Genomic DNA, 22,396 nt, shown 5'->3' on the forward strand with positions numbered 1-22,396 from the left:
GCTTGCTGATGGCTAAAAAAGTATTTTATTGATAAGGTGTGGAAATATTACCTGGGAGAAAACTCAGGAGAAAAAGTGAATTGCATATGGGCCCTTGTAGTTTTTGCTAAAATCGATTTTAGAAAAATCAAAGAAAACATATTTTTAAACTCTGTAAAAATGACATTTTGTTGCCGTACACTTAAATATATACCAAATTTTATATATTCATCTTTTACATTTCACGAATGGACAGCATGGGATCCGTTCTCTCAAGCCTTCTTAACCTGGGGTATGGGCAGTGGCGTAGCTAAGGAGCTTTGGGCCCCAGTGCGAGTTTTACAATGGGGCCCCCCTAGCACTCTATACATAACAATTGATACAACGCACCAAAACCTGCCAATGGCAACTACAGTGTCAGAGGTGCAAGAAGGGGATGGGGAACAGCTTGTTACTGATTACCCCCAAGCACTCTATACATAGCAATCCCTGCCAATGGCAACTACAGTGTCAGAGGTGCAAGAAGGGGATGGGGAGCAGCTTGTTACTGATTACCCCCAAGCACTCTATACATAGCAATCCCTGCCAATGGCAACTACAGTGTCAGAGGTGCAAGAAGGGGGCGGGGAGCAGCTTGTTACTGATTACCCCCAAGCACTCTATACATAGCAATCCCTGGCAATGGCAACTACAGTGTCAGAGGAGCAAGAAGGGGATGGGGAACAGCTTGTTACTGATTACCCCCAAGCACTCTATACATAACATAGCAATCCCTGCCAATGGCAACTACAGTGTCAGAGGAGCAAGAAGGGGATGGGGAACAGCTTGTTACTGATTACCCCCAAGCACTCTATACATAGCAATCCCTGGCAATGGCAACTACAGTGTCAGAGGTGCAAGAAGGGGGCGGGGAGCAGCTTGTTACTGATTACCCCCAAGCACTCTATACATAGCAATCCATGGCAATGGCAACTACAGTGTCAGAGGTGTAAGAAGGGGATGGGGAGCAGCTAGTTACTGATTACCCCCAAGCACTCTATACATAGCAATCCCTGCCAATGGCAACTACAGTGTCAGAGGTACAAGAAGGGGATGGGGAGCAGCTTGTTACTGATTACCCCCAAGCACTCTATACATAGCAATCCCTGCCAATGGCAACTACAGTGTCAGAGGAGCAAGAAGGGGATGGGGAACAGCTTGTTACTGATTACCCCCAAGCACTCTATACATAGCAATCCCTGCCAATGGCAACTACAGTGTCAGAGGAGCAAGAAGGGGATGGGGAGCAGCTTGTTACTGATTACCCCCAAGCACTCTATACATAGCAATCCCTGCCAATGGCAACTACAGTGTCAGAGGTGCAAGAAGGGGATGGGAAGCAGCTTGTTACTGATTACCCCCAAGCACTCTATACATAGCAATCCCTGCCAATGGCAACTACAGTGTCAGAGGTGCAAGAGGGGGATGGGGAGCAGCTTGTTACTGATTACCCCCAAGCACTCTATACATAGCAATCCCTGCCAATGGCAACTACAGTGTCAGAGGAGCAAGAAGGGGATGGGGAACAGCTTGTTACTGATTACCCCCAAGCACTCTATACATAGCAATCCCTGCCAATGGCAACTACAGTGTCAGAGGTGCAAGCAAGGGATGGGGAACAGCTTGTTACTGATTACTACTGTTTAAAGCATCTATAGAAGTGATTATTATGAGCACAGGACCAATAAAGAGCTAATATTGTGCTTGAGGGAGGGCCCCTTGGAGCCCTTATGACCCAAGAGCCCTGATGCGGTCGCTACCTCTGCAACCCCTATTGCTACGCCCCTAAATATGGGGTTACAATATGTTTCTTTTGTCTTCCGGCTTGTTTTGAGGTACACATTGAAGGAGGGATTGAACTGAATCCAAAGCATATGTGTGGGCTCAAGCTCCAATATTGGACTTTCTGTAAAGATAACCCGAGGCAGTTCCTTGGGGGGCAGACGGGACACAGAGGAATGTTCTCTGCCTAATGACCTGCCTCTGTGTCCCCCAACCGCTGCTCTCTGCCCCCCCCCCCCCCCCCCCACTGCCACGCTATAGACCCCCGAAATTATCAACAATATTTGTCATTATCTTGGAGGGTAAATAGATGAGAGGATTTCCCTGCTCAAAATGCCCACCAGGGGTGTTCCTGCAGGGTGTCCAGAGTTGCCATTGGGCAGCTCTCTCTCCCCGACCACGCCCTCCGCCACTCCACCACCTCCTTGCACGCTGTGAGAAAGTATCAATCTCTCCTCCCAGCAATGTGACCCAGAGGTCACGAAAGAGAAAGTGGGCCAGTATGGCCCACAAGAGAGGCGTAGATGGCGGCTATCTGATCTGCACAGCCCCTGGATCAGGTAGCATAATTAATTAATAATTTTATGAGCCCATCTCGGGATCTCTTTAACCTGTCTCCTATGCAAGCTGGTTTAGGCAGAATTAGGAGCCTGGACCATGTGGAGCTATGCAGCATGAGCTATACCAGCCTGTTAGGTGCATGATATGGGATATGGGGGCGAGGGAGTCAGGAAGAGGGTTCATGCCTGCCCCACCAAGTGAAATAGGTAGAGCAGTACTAATGTACCCCTTACCCATTATAACAAAGGGTTAAAGCTAAAAACATAATAACATAGCCATGAACACCCACCAGGACCCCCACCACCTCCTGGGCACTGGGAGCCCCTTGTCTTGGGGGAGAGGGGGAGACTTTGCAGCCCCTCTCTTTCCGAGCCACCTACATCATGGACTATGTGGGCTGGTATAGCTCAGGGCTCCAAATTCTAGCTATACGGTACTAGCTTTCAGGGGTGACAAGGGGTTACAAAAAATCGGGGGGGTCCTGCACTGTCCGTTTTGTGAAAATGAGTATACAGAACTATATACTAAAGTGTACCACATCAAAATGCCATTTTACTGAGTTTAAAAAACATTTTTCTTTGATTTTTTTACAAACCAATTTTTTTCAAAAACACCAAGGTTTTTTTTTTTGTCTCTTTGAAACTTGTTCACAAAGAATCAAATTTAGCATTTCGTGTAGTCACACATAGTCGTGAAATTCCATAACATAATTTTGGCTGGTCGCAAAATTAATGAAGAATTTACAGGAAATTTTGCATTACGATTTTGCATCTTAGTTGAGAATTTTGATGTGAAACTATAATTATGCGAAGCTGAACACTAATTCTGAGCGATTTCACTCACCTTCTCGGGATTCATGTTAAATTTCCTGTTGGCGCTGAGCAATTCGTTCTCTCTCTGTTTCTTACGACTGAAAAATAAAACTTAATGTTAACAAATGATCACGGTATTGTGAGCCGATCGGCTTTCCCTCAGCTAAATCCAGTCACCTGATCTGCTGGCGTTCGAAATCGTCGATTTCCGCCACAATTTCCGTAATTTCATTTTGCAAGTTCTGTAAGAAAGTCCAGTAAAGGATGAGACAAGACACAGAGGGTAGGTACACACATACTGTATCATAACATGGAAGGCTGCGGTTTATGTCATGTGCATATTTTTTTTTGTGCGTTTTTTTTCCGCAGATGCATCTTTCAAGCGTTTTGCATGCATTTTAATGCATTTGCGGTTTGCATATACAAAACGCATATGCATTTTCATGCGTTTTAGAATTGTGTTTTATGCAAATTAATAGGAAGACAACAGGAGGTGAAAAATACATCACAAAACAATTTTTTTTTAAAACGCATATAAAAACCCATGGAAAACGCATGAAAAAACGCATACCATTGCATTCCTATTGACTTTCATTATGTGCTTTTTTGATGCGTTTTTTTGCACACTATGCATCAAAACCAGCGTTTCTGAAAACTAATGCATACAAAACGCATGTGCGTTTTTTTCTGCGACCCATAGACTTCCATTACTGACAAAAACGCAACTTTTTCCGCAACGCTAGCGTTTCTGCTAAGTGTGCACCTAGCCAGAGGTGCGTGTGAACGAGAATATGGAAGTAGCAGGTTTCAGAGTTTTCCATTAACCTCCCTAGCGTTCTGGACGAACTGAGCTCGTCCAGAGACGCTGGAGGGTGCCGCTCAGGCCCCGCTGGGCTGATTTTAATCATTTTTTTTTAAAACACGCAGCAAGCACTTTGCCTGCTGCATGTTGGAGACGATCGCCGCCGCTCGCCGCCGATGCGCCGCTATCCGGCGCGTAACGAGCGCCCCCCCCCCCCCAGACCCCGTGCGCTGCCTGGCCAATCAGTGCCAGGCAGCGCTGAGGGGTGGATCGGGTCTCCCTGTGACGTCACGACGTCGATGACGTCACGACGTGCGTCGCCAAGGTGACGGGGAAGCCCTTCAGGAAATCCCGTTCAGAACGGGATTTCGGGACGGGCCATTGCGCCGGCGGCGATCGGAGGGGAGGGAGGGACGCCGCACAGAGGGGGCAATCATGTAGCTAGCGCTAGGCTAGCTACATGAAAAAAAAAATGCAAAAAACGTTCCCGTGGCCACAGGGCCGCGGGAATCAGAACGCCAGGGAGGTTAAAGGACTGCTTCAGCGAAGAAAGTAAGCAGCTAAAATCTGGCAGAACCGACAGTTTTTGGACTAGTTCACCTCCTCATGGGGGATTCTCAGGAATTTTTTTGTTTTCAGAAGCATTTCCTGAACGGCAGTCTAATGCTGGGAGCACACGATACGTTTTCTGTGGTCGATTCTCCGCGCGATCGACTTACCATTCGACTCTCTTATCTTCGGCTCGTTTTTTCTTACGTTTTTCTATTCACTTCTATGAAAAATCGAGCGGTAAACGATCAAGCGGAATATCGGACATGACGTAATTTATCAATCGAAGGCATCCCTACTCACTTGCACACTATTTTGTCAGTTATGCTGGGAGCACACGTTTCGTTTTTGCGGTAGAATCGATTTGATAGATGCCTTCGATTAATAAATTCTGTCATGTCCGATATTCCGCTCGATCGTTTCCCGCTCGATTTGTCATAGAAGTGAATAGAAAAAAAAATAAGAAAAAAAGAGCAGAAGATAAAAGAATCGAGCAGAGAATCGAACGGTAAATCAATCGCACGGAGAATCGTATTGTGTGTTCCCAGCATTAGACTTAGAAACTGCCATTCAGGAAATGCTTTTGAGAATTCCCCATGAGGAGATGGACTAGTCCATCAGAAGAAAGCTTATAATATAAGTCGAAAGCTTACTCTTTTTCTTTTAGGCTTCTTTCCCACCAGGACGTTGCGTTTTAGGGGACGTTATAGGTCGCATAACGTGCCCCTAACGCAACGCCTGGTGGTGCTGGAGGAGGACGCTACCAAGAGCTGCGTTATGCAGCTCTTGGTACGCCTTTTTTGTGCAATGTGATGCGGAGACCACGTGATCCGCATCACGTGGTCTCCGCCAGCCAATCACATCACAGAGCGGCCGCTCCAGGAAGTAAACACTGCACGTCACAGTGCAGTGAATATTAATTAGCCATGTGGCTGGCCGAGGAGGGGAGACCTCCTCCTCCAACATTACTGAGCATGTGCAAACAGTCTAACGCGGCTTAGCGCAGTATAACGTACAGCATGCAGCACTTTGTTTAAACGTACTGCGTTACTATGTAACCTAACGTGTGCACTGTGAACAGCCCATTGATTTTTCTAATGTGCGCCTGTAACGTCTTACTGTGAAAGCAGCCTGAAGCTAGCCAATCAATGGAATCATCCTAAATGAATTCAAAACTTCCTGATTTTACTGATGACTAACATGGCACAATTAACATGGCACAATACTCTATTGCTACCCCTGCTAGTTACTTCAAGAACAACTGTAGCAAGAGAAATATGGAGGCTGCCATATGTATTTCCTTTTTAAGCAATACCAGTTGCCTGGCAGTTCTTCTCATCCTCTGCCTCTAAAACTTTTAGCCATAGCCCCTGAACAAGCATGCAGCAGATCAGATGTTTCTGACATAATTGTCAGATCTGACAAGATTAGCTGCATGCTTGTTTCTGGTGTTATTCAGCATCTACTGCAGCCAAATAGATCAGCAGGGTTGCCGGGTAACTGGTATTGTTAAAAAGGAAACAAATAAGGCAGCCTCCATATCCTTCTCACTTCAAGAGTCCTGTAACTGGGCACAGTACTTCAGCCTGTTTACTGATCACATTAGATCATTGCTGTATCCAGGGCCGGTTTAAGCAACAATGGGGCCCCAGGGCAAAATAAACCTGGGGGGGCCCCCCAACATATACCCCAGAACAAAAATCTGCATTAAGGGACCTTTTTTGCAGCTGGTATAGTCAGGGTGTGAAGCCCCAATCGGTTGGACTCCACATTCTGGCTATCCCAGCCTGCATGGGGGACAAGGGGTTAAACCGTTTCAGGAGGGGGAACCCCACATAATTAAAAAAAAAAATCCCACATTCTAAACATAAAAAAAAAAATGGGAAAATAGGAAAAAATGCCAGGGATCTTCATACAGCCATATTGCGGCTGTATAGCGACCCCTGGCCAAAGCGCTGCGGCTGCGTATGGGCCCCCTGGAAACCCCGTCAGGAAATTTATTGCTCTTTCTTTTGATGTATGTAAAATTACACTACCGTTAGGTTTGCTACTAAAAGTGACATTTACCGCATTTAAAAGTATACTTTTTTCCTTCGAAACTTTAAAATCGATTTTCTCAAAAACTATAAATTTAGGGTTTCTAGCATTTAAGGTGGATTTGCTATTAACCATTAAAGTCGGCAGGTTTTTAAATGTGTATTTTTTTTTCCTTTGAAACTTTAAAATCGATTTTCTCAAAAACTATAAGGTCGATTTGAAATTTTTTTTTTCCTCTTGTAGCCACTGGGGGTCCCTACAAGCTCTGGGGCCCTGGGGCAGTTGCCTCCTTTGCCTCTATGGTAGTGCCGGCCCTGGCTGCATTCTCAGGCCTTCCACTGTATGCAGTCCCCTCACTAGCTGCACACTGACAGGCCTACTTCATCTATGAGACTAATGGGATGGCAGTTGAACAGACATAACTGTTACAGAGCTGGAAGGAGAATGTCAGAGATTAACATGTACTGTACTTTAATGTGTTCAAGTAGTTCCTCTCGAGTATCTGATGTGTTGGTGCCGGTCTCTTCTGTGAAGGCCATGGAGGAGTCTACACAAAAAGATACAGAATGAGAGGAACATGAGTACAGAAGATCTTCTCAGAAGGAGATTTAGGCCTCGATTCATAAAGCATTACCTCATGCATTACCAATGCTGAAAACAGCAGACTTTACCGACCACTTAGCAAAATGTCAATTCATAAAGGCTGTTACCGCGTGAAAAGCTGAAATTACCGACCAGGGAGATAAATTACCGACTTGGCTGCAGTTACCGACAACACATGTCAGTAAATTGTCAGCAAATGTCAATTCATAAAGCCCTCAACAAGCGGCAAGCCTGACGGTAGTTACCGACACCTCTAGTGAGGCGATAACAAGTTACCGACACCTCTGATGAATGCAAAGTGCAGAGATCCGAAGTCTGCTTGAGTCATCAGTGGAGAGAGCCAGAGAGCCCTCTGTGTGAGTCATTTGAGCAGGCAGGGAAAGACTGTGTGACTCATCTGTCTGAGTCATCAGTGGGAAGAGCCTTCTGTGTGATTTCATTTCTGCAGGCAGGGAAAGACTGTGTGACTCAGCTGTCTGAGTGATCAGTGGGAGAGCCAGAGAGAGCCATCTGTGTGATTCATTTCTGCAGGGCAAAGAGAGAATCACCACACTGCTCTACTCTACCGCTCAATGGGCTGCGGTAATTTACCGACCTCCAAGGGCAGCTGGGGAAATCTTTATGAATTAGCACACAGACCGGGAAAATACAGAGTGCGGTATTTTCCTGACAAGATTTTTTTATCGCACTGCTGTTTATGAATCGAGGCCTTAGTAGCTATCACAAACAATCTCATCATTTTATTTCAAAGTATTTCTTTCAAACAGACTGCCAACCAGTGTTGTTTGCAAATTTCCGCCCCAAATCATTTTTGCATCCAAAATGATATTCAAAAACATTTTCTCAAATATGTTTTGAGTTTTTGCGAAAATGTGCAAAAGCTATATTTTACTGCGGAAATCATGAGAACGTTGAAAAACAATATTTTTTACAGTGGTTTTGTTTTTTTGTTTTTTTTACTGCAAAAAAAGCAATTTTTACAGTGAAAATTTGTGAAAAAATTTGAAAAATACTTTACTTATTTTTTGATGGCATGTTTGCTATCAGTACTCCCACGAACATTAATGTGAAAAGAATATTGGCATTTTCCCTCATTACTGCTGCCAGCTATTGCTGGTCGTCATGAGTAATTTTGGTTTTGTGTAATTTACACATCAACAATCCTGATCGTAATTAGTTTTGTGGGTAATCTTGATTTTTCTTAATTTGCATAATTTTCACACTAATGAATTAAATTGAATGGTCTTTATTCAATTTTCCACTAAGTTTTATCCTTGGAGTAAATTTTCATCTTTTTAAAATAAATTTTCAGCACTCTGCAATTGAAAAATTACCTACGCGTTGGTGAAAAAGTACTGTTAAAAGTATTTTTACTTTGCAGTAGTCTGACAATTTACGTAACGATTTTGCATCATAGTTCTGTATTTCGCTACAAAATTACTATTATCAAATTAAAAATCGCTACCATTGCTGTCAACATGGAACCTTCAACATGCTTCACCTGCAGAGTGACATGACATGGGGAAAATTATTTAAAATAATTCTAGCACTAGGAAGAAACTCAGATTTTGCTTCCAAGGCCTCCCATGATAATTGTTTGTCTCCATAAAATAGCTTTTTGATCAGTGATGAGAAAAAATGGCAATATTGTTTTCGCATTCATTCTCACGAAAATAATGTTACATTTCACTTTTGAAAATGCCATCGAAAAAACATTTGATAATTAGTTTGTACTTTTTCCTATTTTTTGCAACAAATTTTTTTTTTCACGGTTTCCTGAATTTTTGCGCTAAAATAAACCCTTTTGCATTTTTGCAATAATAATAGTTATTATTATTCGCATTTTGCCATATTGCTAAAACACAATGTATTTTCACGTAAATTTTCTCGAAATCAAAAATGCCATTTTCAAAGTGAAAAATGACTTTGGAGAAAATTTGCCAGCAACACTGTTTTTGATGACTGTCTGAATAATTTTACAATATCAGACGATAAGCTATGGAAAGCTATGTGTAAACTTTTTTTTCTTTCATTGGAATCAATGGATCACCCTCGCCCAATGCCCATTCCTGAGGGAACTGCTATGGAAATACCTTCAATGTGAAGCTGCTCACTTGTTCATGTTGGAAGTATCAACAGGATTATTACCTAAACTGCAGTTCAGTATAGCAACCACAAGATGTCACTGTGTGTGAAATGTGATAATCTCTATGGTATTCACTCTGTGTTCCTCTCTGTTGTAAGTAAGCTGCACTTCCTGATGCTGGTGTATTTATCTATCTCTGCATGTTTTTCTTCAGTAAAGAGTTCTAACCTGTTATACTGGGTGCCTATCTGCCTGTACAGAACACTCTGCTCCATCACTCCACCCTCTCCTCGCAGTTTGCTGAATCCATTGCTCCATGATCTCAGCCTGTAAATAGAGTCCTGTTAAGCTGGCCATACACTGGCCCGATTTGCGGCCGTTTCGACAGCAGATTCGATCACTGGGATCGAATCTGCTGCCAATCGTTCGCGCTACACGCCGAATTTCGATCCATTTCGTCCGATCCCGTCGATCGCACCGTGCGGAAAATTACCGTCGATCGCCCGTGGGTAGGGAGCGCGTCGCTAGCGCCGATTGAATGCCCGATGACCGACGCAATAGAGCGGCAAAACATTATCTGCTCCGCCGGCGCGACTACCCCCGGTCACCGCTGCTCCGTGTCCGCGCTGGTCTCCGGCATGCTTCAGTTCCTCCTGCCCGGCAGGAAGTTTAAACAGTAGAGGGCGCTCTACTGTTTAAACTTCCTGCCGGGCAGGAAGAAGCAAAGCATGCCGGACTTGGAGACCAGAGCGCAGACAGAGCACCGGTGACCAGGAGGACTCGCGCCGGCGGAGCAGGTAATGTATGCGCGGGGGGGAGGGGAGCGGCGGCGGCAGCAGCACCACCACCACAACAGATTGTGAACGGTTTAAGGCTGAAATTGGTTCACAATCTGTTTGCAGTAAAGGTAGCCATATGATCCCTCTCTGATCAGATTCGATCAGATAGGGATCTGTCTGTTGGTCCAATCTGATGGCAAATCGGCCAGTGTATGGCTACCTTTACTCTACTTATGAATTGGGCTGAGATCACTGAGCCATAGGAGCTGAGAACATTAGACACATGACAGTAAACTGAACAGTTTGGTTTGTAGGACGATGGCTGGGGGAGGGAAATACAAAGAGATAAACAAACAAAAATTAATGGCTGGCCTACATGGATGTAAAGGTGTTTACACACGCCGTATTTTTACAAACGACGGGTCCGTCAGACCCTCCCTCGGGGCGGTCATTCTGCCGACAGTAGGACGTGAGCACAGGCTGTCGTCAGACTGATAAGACTGATCCGCTCGGCGTATCCATAATAAACGTCTTGTCAGTCTACCGACAGCCTGTGCTCACGTCCTACTGTCGGCAGAATGACCCCCCGAGGGAGGGTCTGACGGAATTGTTGTTTGTAAAAATACGGCGTGTGTACACGTCTTAACACATGGGTTGCACATGGAATGGGAGGGGCTGCTGTACATGGATGTTACACATGGAAGAGGGGGCTGCATATGGAATGGGAGGGGGCTGCTGTACTTGGATGTTACACATGGAACATGGGCCACACGTGGAATATGAGGGCAACTGCTGTACATGGATGATACACATTAAGGAAGGGGCTGCACAGGGAATTAGAGGGGGGCTGTTGTACATGGATGTTACACATGGAAGAGGGGGATACACATGGAATGGGAGGGGACTGCTGTACATGGATGACACTCATGGAAGAGAGGACTGCACATGGAATGGGAGGGGCTGCTGTACATGGATGATACACATGGAAGAGGAGGCTGTACATGGAATTGGAGGGGCTGCTGTACATGGATGTCACACATGGAAGAGGGGGCTGTACATGGAATGGGAGGAGGGTTAGGCTGCAACATACGCCGGTGGTAATTACTGTGTGTAGAAAGGGGCTATACATGGAAATGGGTCCACAAGAAAGTTGATCTAGGGGAGAGAAAAGCATAAATCCTGCCAAATTCCTAACACCCCAAATACATGTACATATTATAGCAGGGGTGAGGAACCTTTTTTGCTGAGAGAGCCATAACCCCCACATATTTTAAAATGTAATTCTGTGAGAGCCATACAATACGTTCCAAACTGGGACAGTGCGCATGCGCAGCAGAGGGCTGTCCCTGTTGCCAAGGTGATGTGTACACAGTTGATCCTCTGGGTAGTGGAAGTGTCAGACACGTCTTCAGCTTCTCTTGGGTTTCAGCAACATCAGCAATTTCCCCGAGAGACAGACAGGAGAAATACCGACTAACAGCTTGTACAATTAGCTAGCTGACTTGGGGGTCGATTCACTTTGTAGGACGAAATCCCCGCACTTTGGCCTAATAGGCTGTCAGTCACTGCTGGAGTAGTGTAGCTTAGTGAATTAAACCCTACTAATTTGTAAATCAGAATATGTATGATTGCCGCGCACCTAGCAGCACCACAATAAGGAGCTTTAACAAAAATGTTGGCTGCAAGGAGAAAAATGGATCTGTACCCCAATCCACTCGAATGAAACAAAAAACACAGTATTACTCCTGCGCACTCAAAAACAATTTAATACCATCAATTAACTAACAATAAAAATCATACCACACACGAGTAGCTCCACTAAAATCGCATCCACACTGTCACTCACATCCAGACAGATCTGCAGGTATGCAGAGACCTTACACACCTCTCACACTGAGACCTTACACACCTCTCACACTGAGACCTTACACACCTCTCACACTGAGACCTTACACACCTCTCACACTGAGACCTTACACACCTCTCACACTGAGACCTTACACACCTCTCACACTGAGACCTTACACACCTCTCACACTGAGACCTTACACACCTCTCACACTGAGACCTTACACACCTCTCACACTGAGACCTTACACACCTCTCACACTGAGACCTTACACGCCTCTCACACTGAGACCTTACACGCCTCTCACACTGAGACCTTACACGCCTCTCACACTGAGACCTTACACACCTCTCACACTGAGACCTTACACACCTCTCACACTGAGACCTTACACACCTCTCACACTGAGACCTTACACACCTCTCACACTCTCACACTGAGACCTTACACTCCTCTCACACTGAGACCTTACACACCTCTCACACTCTCACACTGAGACCTTACACACCTCTCACACTCTCACACTGAGACCTTACACACCTCTCACACTCTCACACTGAGACCTTACACACCTCTCACACTCTCACACTGAGACCTTACACACCTCTCACACTCTCACACTGAGACCTTACACACCTCTCACACTCTCACACTGAGACCTTACACACCTCTCACACTGAGACCTTACACACCTCTCACACTGAGACCTTACACACCTCTCACACTCTCACACTGAGACCTTACACACCTCTCACACTCTCACACTGAGACCTTACACACCTCTCACACTGAGACCTTACACACCTCTCACACTGAGACCTTACACACCTCTCACACTGAGACCTTACACACCTCTCACACTGAGACCTTACACACCTCTCACACTGAGACCTTACACACATCTCACACTCTCACACTGAGACCTTACACACCTCTCACATTGAGACCTTACACACCTCTCACACTCTCACACTGAGACCTTACACACCTCTCACACTGAGACCTTACACACCTCTCACACTGAGACCTTACACACCTCTCACACTGAGACCTTACACACCTCTCACACTGAGACCTTACACACCTCTCACACTGAGACCTTACACACCTCTCACACTGAGACCTCACACACCTCTCACACTGAGACCTTACACACCTCTCACACTGAGACCTTACACACCTCTCACACTGAGACCTTACACACCTCTCACACTGAGACCTTACACACCTCTCACACTGAGATCTTACACACCTCTCACACTGAGACCTTACACACCTCTCACACTCTCACACTGAGACCTTACACACCTCTCACACTGAGACCTTACACACCTCTCACACTGAGACCTTACACACCTCTCACACTGAGACCTTACACACCTCTCACACTCTCACACTGAGACCTTACACACCTCTCACACTGAGACCTTACACACCTCTCACACTCTCACACTGAGACCTTACACACCTCTCACACTGAGACCTTACACACCTCTCACACTGAGACCTTACACACCTCTCACACTGAGACCTTACACACCTCTCACACTGAGACCTTACACACCTCTCACACTGAGACCTCACACACCTCTCACACTGAGACCTCACACACCTCTCACACTGAAACCTCACACACCTCTCACACTGAGACCTTACACACCTCTCACACTGAGACCTTACACACCTCTCACACTGAGACCTTACACACCTCTCACACTGAGACCTTACACACCTCTCACACTGAGACCTTACACACCTCTCACACTGAGACCTTACACACCTCTCACACTGAGACCTTACACGCCTCTCACACTGAGACCTTACACACCTCTCACACTGAGACCTTACACACCTCTCACACTGAGACCTTACACACCTCTCACACTGAGACCTTACACACCTCTCACACTCTCACACTGAGACCTTACACACCTCTCACACTGAGACCTTACACACCTCTCACACTCTCACACTGAGACCTTACACACCTCTCACACTCTCACACTGAGACCTTACACACCTCTCACACTGAGACCTTACACACCTCTCACACTCTCACACTGAGACCTTACACACCTCTCACACTGAGACCTTACACACCTCTCACACTGTGACCTTACACACCTCTCACACTCTCACACTGAGACCTTACACACCTCTCACACTCTCACACTGAGACCTTACACACCTCTCACACTGAGACCTTACACACCTCTCACACTCTCACACTGAGACCTTACACACCTCTCACACTGAGACCTTACACACCTCTCACACTGAGACCTTACACACCTCTCACACTGAGACCTCACACACCTCTCACACTGAAACCTCACACACCTCTCACACTGAGACCTTACACACCTCTCACACTGAGACCTTACACACCTCTCACACTGAGACCTTACACACCTCTCACACTGAGACCTTACACACCTCTCACACTGAGACCTTACACACCTCTCACACTAAAAAGTCCTGCAGGATCCTGCTAATTACCCTGATGGTTCAGAGCAGCAGTTTGAGGATGCAAACACTTCAGTGGCAGATTAAGGATCCAATAAAAAAATTCCAATAAAAAGTTCCACAATAAAACAATAAATTCTCCGGATCAATGCCAGTGGTATATATTATCCTCTTAGTGATGTAAAGCATAACACAGCATTGCAATAAGGCTGCATACTCACCACTCCTGTTATGAGTAGTGGTAACGAATATTATCAGACTTTGGCAGCTTCTAATGAGTCCTGTTACTTGGTAGGTATATCCAGTGTAGCTGAACAGTCCGTTACAGGAGGAGTCGGACTTGCACTCCTGGGAATGGATCCTTAATCTGCCACTGAAGTGTTTGCTCGCATATTTTTGCATCCTCAAACTGCTGCTCTGAACCATCAGGCTAATTAGCAGGATTCTGCAGGACTTTTCATTGTGAGAGGTGTGTAAGGTCTCAGTGTGAGAGGTGTGTAAGGTCTCAGTGTGAGAGGTGTGTAAGGTCTCAGTGTGAGAGGTGTGTAAGGTCTCAGTGTGAGAGGTGTGTAAGGTCTCTGCATACCTGCAGAATTGTCTGGATGTGAGTGACAGTGTGGTTGCGATTTTAGTGGAGCTACTCGTGTGCAGTATGATTTTTATTGTTATTTAATTGATGGTATTAAATTGTTTTTGAGTGCGCAGGAGTAATACTGTGGTTTTTTTTGTTTGTTTGTTTTTTCCCCTACTGATTTGTGTATGAGCCAGATGTAGCCATCAAAAGAGTCTCATATGACTCCCGAGCCACAGCTTCCCTCCCCCTGTATTATAGTTTAAAAACTGCATTATACTGTAACGATTGGTGTCAGCACACAGAGAGAATCTGATCATTGATGATCTGCAGAATCATCAATAATACAGATGTATACTTGATTATGGATGATCTGCAGAATCACCAATAATACAAGTATGACTATCCTCTGGACACCCAATAAAGTGTAAGTGTTTGGTGCAACTGTAGGTTATCTCCCGTGAGGTGGGAGATACAGGCAGCTCGGCCAGGAACCACCTGGGAGGCAGGTGTCCCTGGTGAGTGCAGGAACTATCCCCTTTAGAGAGGAAATAGTGAGAACCTGGCAACCAGGGATATCTGGAGATCAGATAATAGACTGTACTGCAGCCAGGGGATTCCAGGGGAGTAGAGGCCACTGGCTGCTAGCAGGCCAGTCTCTCTGGAGAGCAGGAGTCCTAACAGCTAACTGACACTTGGTGGAATAATGTCACAGCTAGTACAGATAGACTGAGCACTCAAGGGATGAGTGACAGCCTGGAGGGTCGGGCAGGGCAGGTCGGCAACACACGAGCAGATAAGGTACAGAGACAGAAGACTGATTCGGTAGCCGGGTACAGGCAGGGTTGGCAACAGGTAGGCAGATATGCAGAGGTACCGAATCAGAAAGCAAGAGAGAGGTCGACAGAGCAAATAGTCATAACAGATATTAAGCACAGTCCTAGTCTGAGGTGTGAGGTCCGTGGTCTCGACACCCCGGAACTGGTCTAAAGTATAACACAGCAATGACACAGTGATCCTAAGCTTGGGTGTGAGGTCCTTGGTCACAACATCCCGGTACTGGTCTAACGCATAACACAGTAATGACACAGTGATCCTAAGCTTGGGTGTGAGGTCCTTGGTCACAACACCCCGGAACTTGTCTAAAGTATAACACAGTAATAACACAGTGGTAATCAGGCTAAGTGTGAATTCCCAGGTCCACCTGGTTCTAACACACTGTGGGATCTGACTGAGGTCTGAGTGCTCACACGTAAGTATTCGCAACGGCAGACAACCAGAGACTGACCAGCAAGATCTATATATACTGCAGCGCTCCTCCGCGCCGCCCTGCGTCACTCAGCCAATCAGTACCCGCGCTGGGATCAGCTGATCGACCTGATCAGCTGATCCCTCTCCTACTGGCATAAAGGGCTTGCCTTCTAGCACGCGCGCGTAGCTCTCCATCTGTGTGCACTAGAAGGCCCAGGCAAACCAGACGCATGCTGCTGTGCGGAAACCGCCGGTCTGAACGCGGAGACAGCCGCCCCGCTGCCAGACCGTGCGCCGGCATCTCCGCAATCCATTACATATACTATATACAGTGGTGTGAAAAACTATTTGCCCCCTTCCTGATTTCTTATTCTTTTGCATGTTTGTCACACTTAAATGTTTCTGCTCATCAAAAACCGTTAACTATTAGTCAAAGATAACATAATTGAACACAAAATGCAGTTTTAAATGATGGTTTTTATTATTTAGTGAAAAAAAAACCTCAAAACCTACATGGAGCTGTGTGAAAAAGAAATTGCCCCCTGACCCTAATAACTGGTTGGGACACCCTTAGCAGCAATAACTGCAATCAAGCGTTTGCGATAACTTGCAACGAGTCTTTTACAGCGCTCTGGAGGAATTTTGGCCCACTCATCTTTGCAGAATTGTTGTAATTCAGCTTTATCTGAGGGTTTTCTAGCATGAACCGCCTTTTTAAGGTCATGCCACAACAGCTCAAAAGGATTCAGGTCAGGACTTTGACTAGGCCACTCCAAAGTCTTCATTTTGTTTTTCTTCAGCCATTCAGAGGTGGATTTGCTGCTGTGTTTTAAGTGTGACAAACATGCAAAAGAATAAGAAATCAGGAGGGGGGCAAATAGTTTTTCACACCACTGTATATATTTAAACAGCTTCCTGTTGTATTATATTCGTTTTTGTTTCTATATGAAAAGTAATTCAGTGTGACACATTTGCAATGACAATGAAAGTCAGGGAGGACATGAGGACGTTTTCATATCAACTTTTCTTATGTGTGGAGTTTTCTGAGTGTCGAAAGTCCGGCTTCAGAAATAGAAATCAATAGGCATTAGCGTCACAATTACTGCCCAGCTCCTCCACGCTCAGATTCCCTGTCATCCCGGAGAGAATAAAGGGCGATACTCCCATGTGGGCATCCAATTATCAACAAAGTATTCTAAGCCTATCAAATGCCTTCACTGGCGGAATGCAAAGTACCTCTGTGTGATGAGGAACTGGATGTGCTAAAACAAGGAAACATGTCTGCTACTATTCGCTATTAATATACATCCCGTATTTATAATCTGTCCCAAGTGATCTCCCGCCGTTTAAAGAACAATGCAGGCCAGCATGCCATTGACTACTAATCTGTTGTGAGATTCCTGTGCAGCATGGTATTGTCATTAAACACACATAACCTATTTTCACACGATGAGCCAGAATACTGGCGTAACAATATAGGAAGCAGCCCCTGCCCCTGAGGGGGGCCCCGGGGCCCCCCCTGAGGCCCACTCATGGCCATTTTGGGGGGGCAGGAGGGGTCGCAGCATGAGGGGAGAGCTTTGCACATCCTCGGGCTCTCCCCTCTGCGCTCCCCTCCTTCATCTATCTAAGTGGCAGCGTTGGCGGCGGCAGCTATAAATACCTCCATTCACCACCGGAGGTCTCCGATCTGCAAGGGCTTCACATTACTTCCTGTTAAAACAGGAAGTAATGTGAAGCCCTTGCAGATCGGAGACCTCCGGTGGTGAATGGAGGTAATTATAGCTGCCGCCGCCGCCGCTGCTGCTACTGAGATGCAGGAGGGGAGCGCAGAGGGGAGAGCCTGAGGTGAGGGAGGGGGGGGAACGTCCCCCCTCCCCGCGGATGTGCAAAGCTCTCCCCTCATGCTGCGACCCCTCCTGCCCCCCAAAATGGCCATGAGCGGGCCCCAGGGGGGAGCAGCTCAAATTCTTGCAGGGGGGCCCGGGGAGTTCTAGTTACTCCCCTGAGCCAGAGCATAATCACTATCGTTTAACATTACATACATCCTTCTTGGGAGCACGTTGTATACTATCCAGCGCAGGAGATTTGGGTGCAGCCGCCGCCACCACAGACCGTAATAGGTATTACCGCTATAGCAGCGCACAGGGAGTAACTTCTGCGCCGTCAGAGGACGAACCTGAAGTTACTTTTAAAACACTGAAACTTGGCCTGCAGCACTAGCTGGAAGCCGAATTACATCATTCCCCCACCATCCACTGCCGGGACTTGTGCAGGAGCAGGGTAAGCCGTATATCGGCTGTATCCTGTTCCCAAGTCTCCTGGCGGCTATTTCATATGCACTCCCTTCTTGTGCTACCAGGAGGTGTCCTGTGGTATCTGACTATATATCTATAATACATATAATACACTATCAGCCTATAATATAGTGCAGCTCCCCCTGGTGGTCAGGCCTGGACTCCACAAGACCTGTGAAGGTGTCCTGTGCTATCTGACTATATATCGATAATACATATAATACACCATCAGCCTATAATATAGTGCAGCTCCTCCTGGTGGTCAGACCTGGACTCCACAAGACCTGTGAAGGTGTTCTGTGGTATCTGACTATATATCTATAATATATATAATACACTATCAGCCTATAATATAATGCTGCTCCCCCTGGTGGTCAGGCCTGGACTCCACAAGACCTGTGAAGGTGTCCTGTGGTATCTGACTATATATCTATAAGGCCTCTTGCACACTGCATACATTTCCGATTCCGCTTTTTAATCTGTTTTTACATCCGATTCCGATTCCGATTTTTTATCTTTACTGCATGCTGCATTTTTTGATCCGTTTTTCTGTTGAATGTATTCAGGGAAAATCGGAATTGAAAATCGGAAACGGAATCGGAAACGGAATCGGAATCGGAAAACTGATTTGCAGTGTGCAGGGAGCCTAACACATATATTACACTATCAGCCTACAATATAGTGAAGCTCCCCCTGGTGGGCAGGCCTGGACTCCACAAGACCTGTGAAGGTATCCTGTGGTATCTGACTATATATATATAATACATATAATACACTATCAGCCTATAATATAGTGCAGCTCCCCCTGGTGGTCAGGTCAGGCCTGGACTCCACAAGAGCTGTGAAGGTGTCCTGTGGTATCTACCTATAGATCTATAATGCATATAATACACTATCAGCCTAGAATATAGTGTAGCTCCCCCTGGTGGTCAGGCCCGGACTCCACAAGACCTGTGATGGTGTCCTGTGGTATCTGACTATATATCTATAATACATATAATACATTATCAGCCTATAATATAGTGCAGCTCCCCCTGGTGGTCAGGTCTGGACTCCACTAGACCTCTGAAGGTGTCCTGTGGTATCTGGCTATATATCTATAATACATATAATACACTATCAGCCTATAATGTAGTGTAGCTCCCCCTAGTGGTCAGGCCTGGATTCCACAAGACCTGTGAAGGTGTCCTGTGGTATCTGACAATATATCTATAATACATATAATACACCATCAGCCTATAATATAGCGCAGCTCCCCCTGGTGGTCAGGCCTGGACTCCACAAGACCTGTGAAGGTGTCCTGTGGTATCTGATTATATAGCTATAATACACTATCAGCCTATAATATAGTGCAGCTCCCCCTGGTGGTCAGGCCTGGACTCCACAAGACCTGTGAAGGTGTCCTGTGGTATCTGACTATATAGCTATAATACAGTAACAGCCTATAATATAATGCTGCTTCCCCTGGTGGTCAGGCCTGGACTCCACAAGACCTGTGAAGGTGTCCTGTGGTATCTGACTATATAGCTATAATACAGTAACAGCCTATAATATAATGCTGCTCCCCCTGGTGGTCAGGCCTGGACTCCACAAGACCTGTGAAGGTGTCCTGTGGTATCTGACTATATATCTATAATACATATAATACACTATCAGCCTATAATACAGTGCAGCTCCCCCTGGTGGTCAGGCCTGGACTCCACAAGACCTGTGAAGGTGTCCTGTGGTATCTGACTATATATCTATAATACATATAATACACTATCAGCCTATAATATAATATAGTGCAGCTCCCCCTGGTGGTAAGGCCTGGACTCCACAAGACCTGTGAAGGTGCCCTGTGGTATCTGACTATAGATCTATAATACATATAATACACTATCAGGCTATAATATAATGCTGCTCCCCCTGGTGGTCAGGCCTGGACTCCACAAGACCTGTGAAGGTGTCCTGTGGTATCTGACTATATAGCTATAATACATATAATACACTATTGGCCTATAATATAGTGCAGCTATATTGAAAAATCACATGAGGTCACGCCTTTCCAAACTGTAAAAAAAAGTGTTGTTTCCCAAAACATGAAAAAGCACAAAGGTGATAAACACGGAGCGAGGACTGAATCGTAAAATATTACAGGTCTGGGGCCCGCTAGCGGTGCTTAAAGGAATATTTAAACCACGTAAAAAAAATGAGTTTAACTTATCTGGGGCTTCTTGCAGCCCCCTGGAGTTCTTCTGTGCTCACAACGTCCTCCTGATCCCCTCTGGCCAGCAGCGGCAAACCCCGCAAAATTGACCGGATGCCGGCGGCTACTGTGCATGCGCAGAGCAATCAGGATGTGCGCGGCTCAGGGCCGCGCATGTTCAGTAGTTGGCGACTGGCCAGCTTTGCGGTGGTTGCTGCTGCTGGCCAGAGGCGAAAGATGTTGCTTTGACCAGGGGCGTATCTAGGTAATATAGAGCCTATGGCAAACAGTGATATTGCGCCCTTCCCGGTCAGAGCCCCCTTTCCCCTTTAAAAATAGCATCCTTTCTCATGTACATGTACAATATTATAGTTGCCTATGAACTTCAGCAGTATCTTGGCTCGGGAAGTTGCTGAAGTTCCTGTTTTGGAAATATTTCTTCTTATCTCATCTCTCTCCTCTTTTCTTACACTAAGCCAAGTGCACCCTACGTACCTAAATGAAGTAGTCATGTTCCATATGTAACAGAATTAATCTGATCTGAGGTCTAAATGATGGGGAGGCATGGCGCCCATGGTTCTGTGGCGCCCATGGCACGTGCCATGCCCGCACCCCTCTTGATACGCCTCTGGCTTTGACCCTTTGAAGTGTATATATAAATAAATGTGCTTGTTGCTATATCAACTTGTTTTGTGTCTGTTTGGAGGGGGTAGGTCCACCACTGCCTCCCCCGTTTAAAGAAAACCTGTATTGAGAAAAACCTCCCCTGGGGGGTACTCACCTCGGGTGGTGGAAGCCTTTGGATCCTATTGAGGCTTCCTCCGTCCTCCTCGGTCCCACGGCGGCGATAAAGCTCCCGGAACAGCGGAGATGTAAATATTTACCTTCCCGGCTCCAGAGCAGGTGCAGTATTGGCTCTCTGCTCGGAGATAGGCGGAAATAGCCGATCGCTGTCGGGCCCGCTCTACTGCACAGGCGCAAGTCTCCAGCAAGTATTCTGCACCTGCGCAGTAGCGATGCCCGACATAGATCGGCTATTTTCGCCTATCTCTGTGCAGAGAGCTGCAACAGCGCCCCCACTGGAGCCAGAAGAGGTCAATAAATCAGCGCTTGTCAGGCTTGTGAGGGAGGATTCCGGGACACTCTGGGGGAGCCAGCAATGGACTGCCTGCAGCTACAGGGGAGGGGGAAGCCCCATTGGGACTCTGAGGCTTCCCCCTCCCGAGGTGACTACCCCTCAGGGGAACTTTTTTTTTGATACAGGTTCTCTAAAAAAAAAATAGCTACCTTTATCCTTTTGGTGCTTCTGTTCATTTCCACATTTGAGCAAAAATGCCATTGAAAATCATTTTGTAATAAAGTCAAATTTTACATTATTTTTGCGAAAATTAATTCATAAAAGAATATCGGCATTTTCACTCATCAGTGATTCCAGGGAATTAGGGGCAAACTGCGACCGCTCTGAAAAGGAAAACATCCAGTAACACAATGAAGAAGTTTCCATGTAAAGCCTGCCAGGTAGTGAGGCGGATACACTTGTCTATGAATGAAGTTGTGTCATATTGTATAACTGGAATCTGTCTTGCTTTGATGTGTGATGTATGGAGCCGCATACAGGAGAAGCAGGACAGGAAACAGACAGCATCAGAGCGCAGGAAATCACGGAGCGGAAACCGGAGGAATCACAATGCAAAGGGAAAACGCCAGGGACCCCGACCTTCATAAACATCTCAGGAGAAGCAACA

General features: G+C 46.2%; 1 protein-coding gene across 1 annotated transcript in view; it reads right to left on the bottom strand.

Annotated features, from left to right (window-relative positions):
- LOC137533681 (cytohesin-4-like) overlaps nucleotides 1–22,396 on the bottom strand; it is an 84,313-nt gene that overhangs the window by 53,664 nt on the left and 8,253 nt on the right. The window contains exons 2-4 of the mRNA XM_068255020.1: nucleotides 7,032–7,108; nucleotides 3,351–3,415; nucleotides 3,205–3,271 (exon numbers count right to left, since the gene is read on the bottom strand). Of these exons, the coding sequence (XP_068111121.1) occupies nucleotides 3,205–3,271; nucleotides 3,351–3,415; nucleotides 7,032–7,108 (209 nt within the window). The remainder of the gene's footprint in view (nucleotides 1–3,204; nucleotides 3,272–3,350; nucleotides 3,416–7,031; nucleotides 7,109–22,396) is intronic.

The sequence above is a fragment of the Hyperolius riggenbachi genome, chromosome 9, assembly GCF_040937935.1.
Source record: "Hyperolius riggenbachi isolate aHypRig1 chromosome 9, aHypRig1.pri, whole genome shotgun sequence".
NCBI lineage: Eukaryota > Metazoa > Chordata > Amphibia > Anura > Hyperoliidae > Hyperolius > Hyperolius riggenbachi.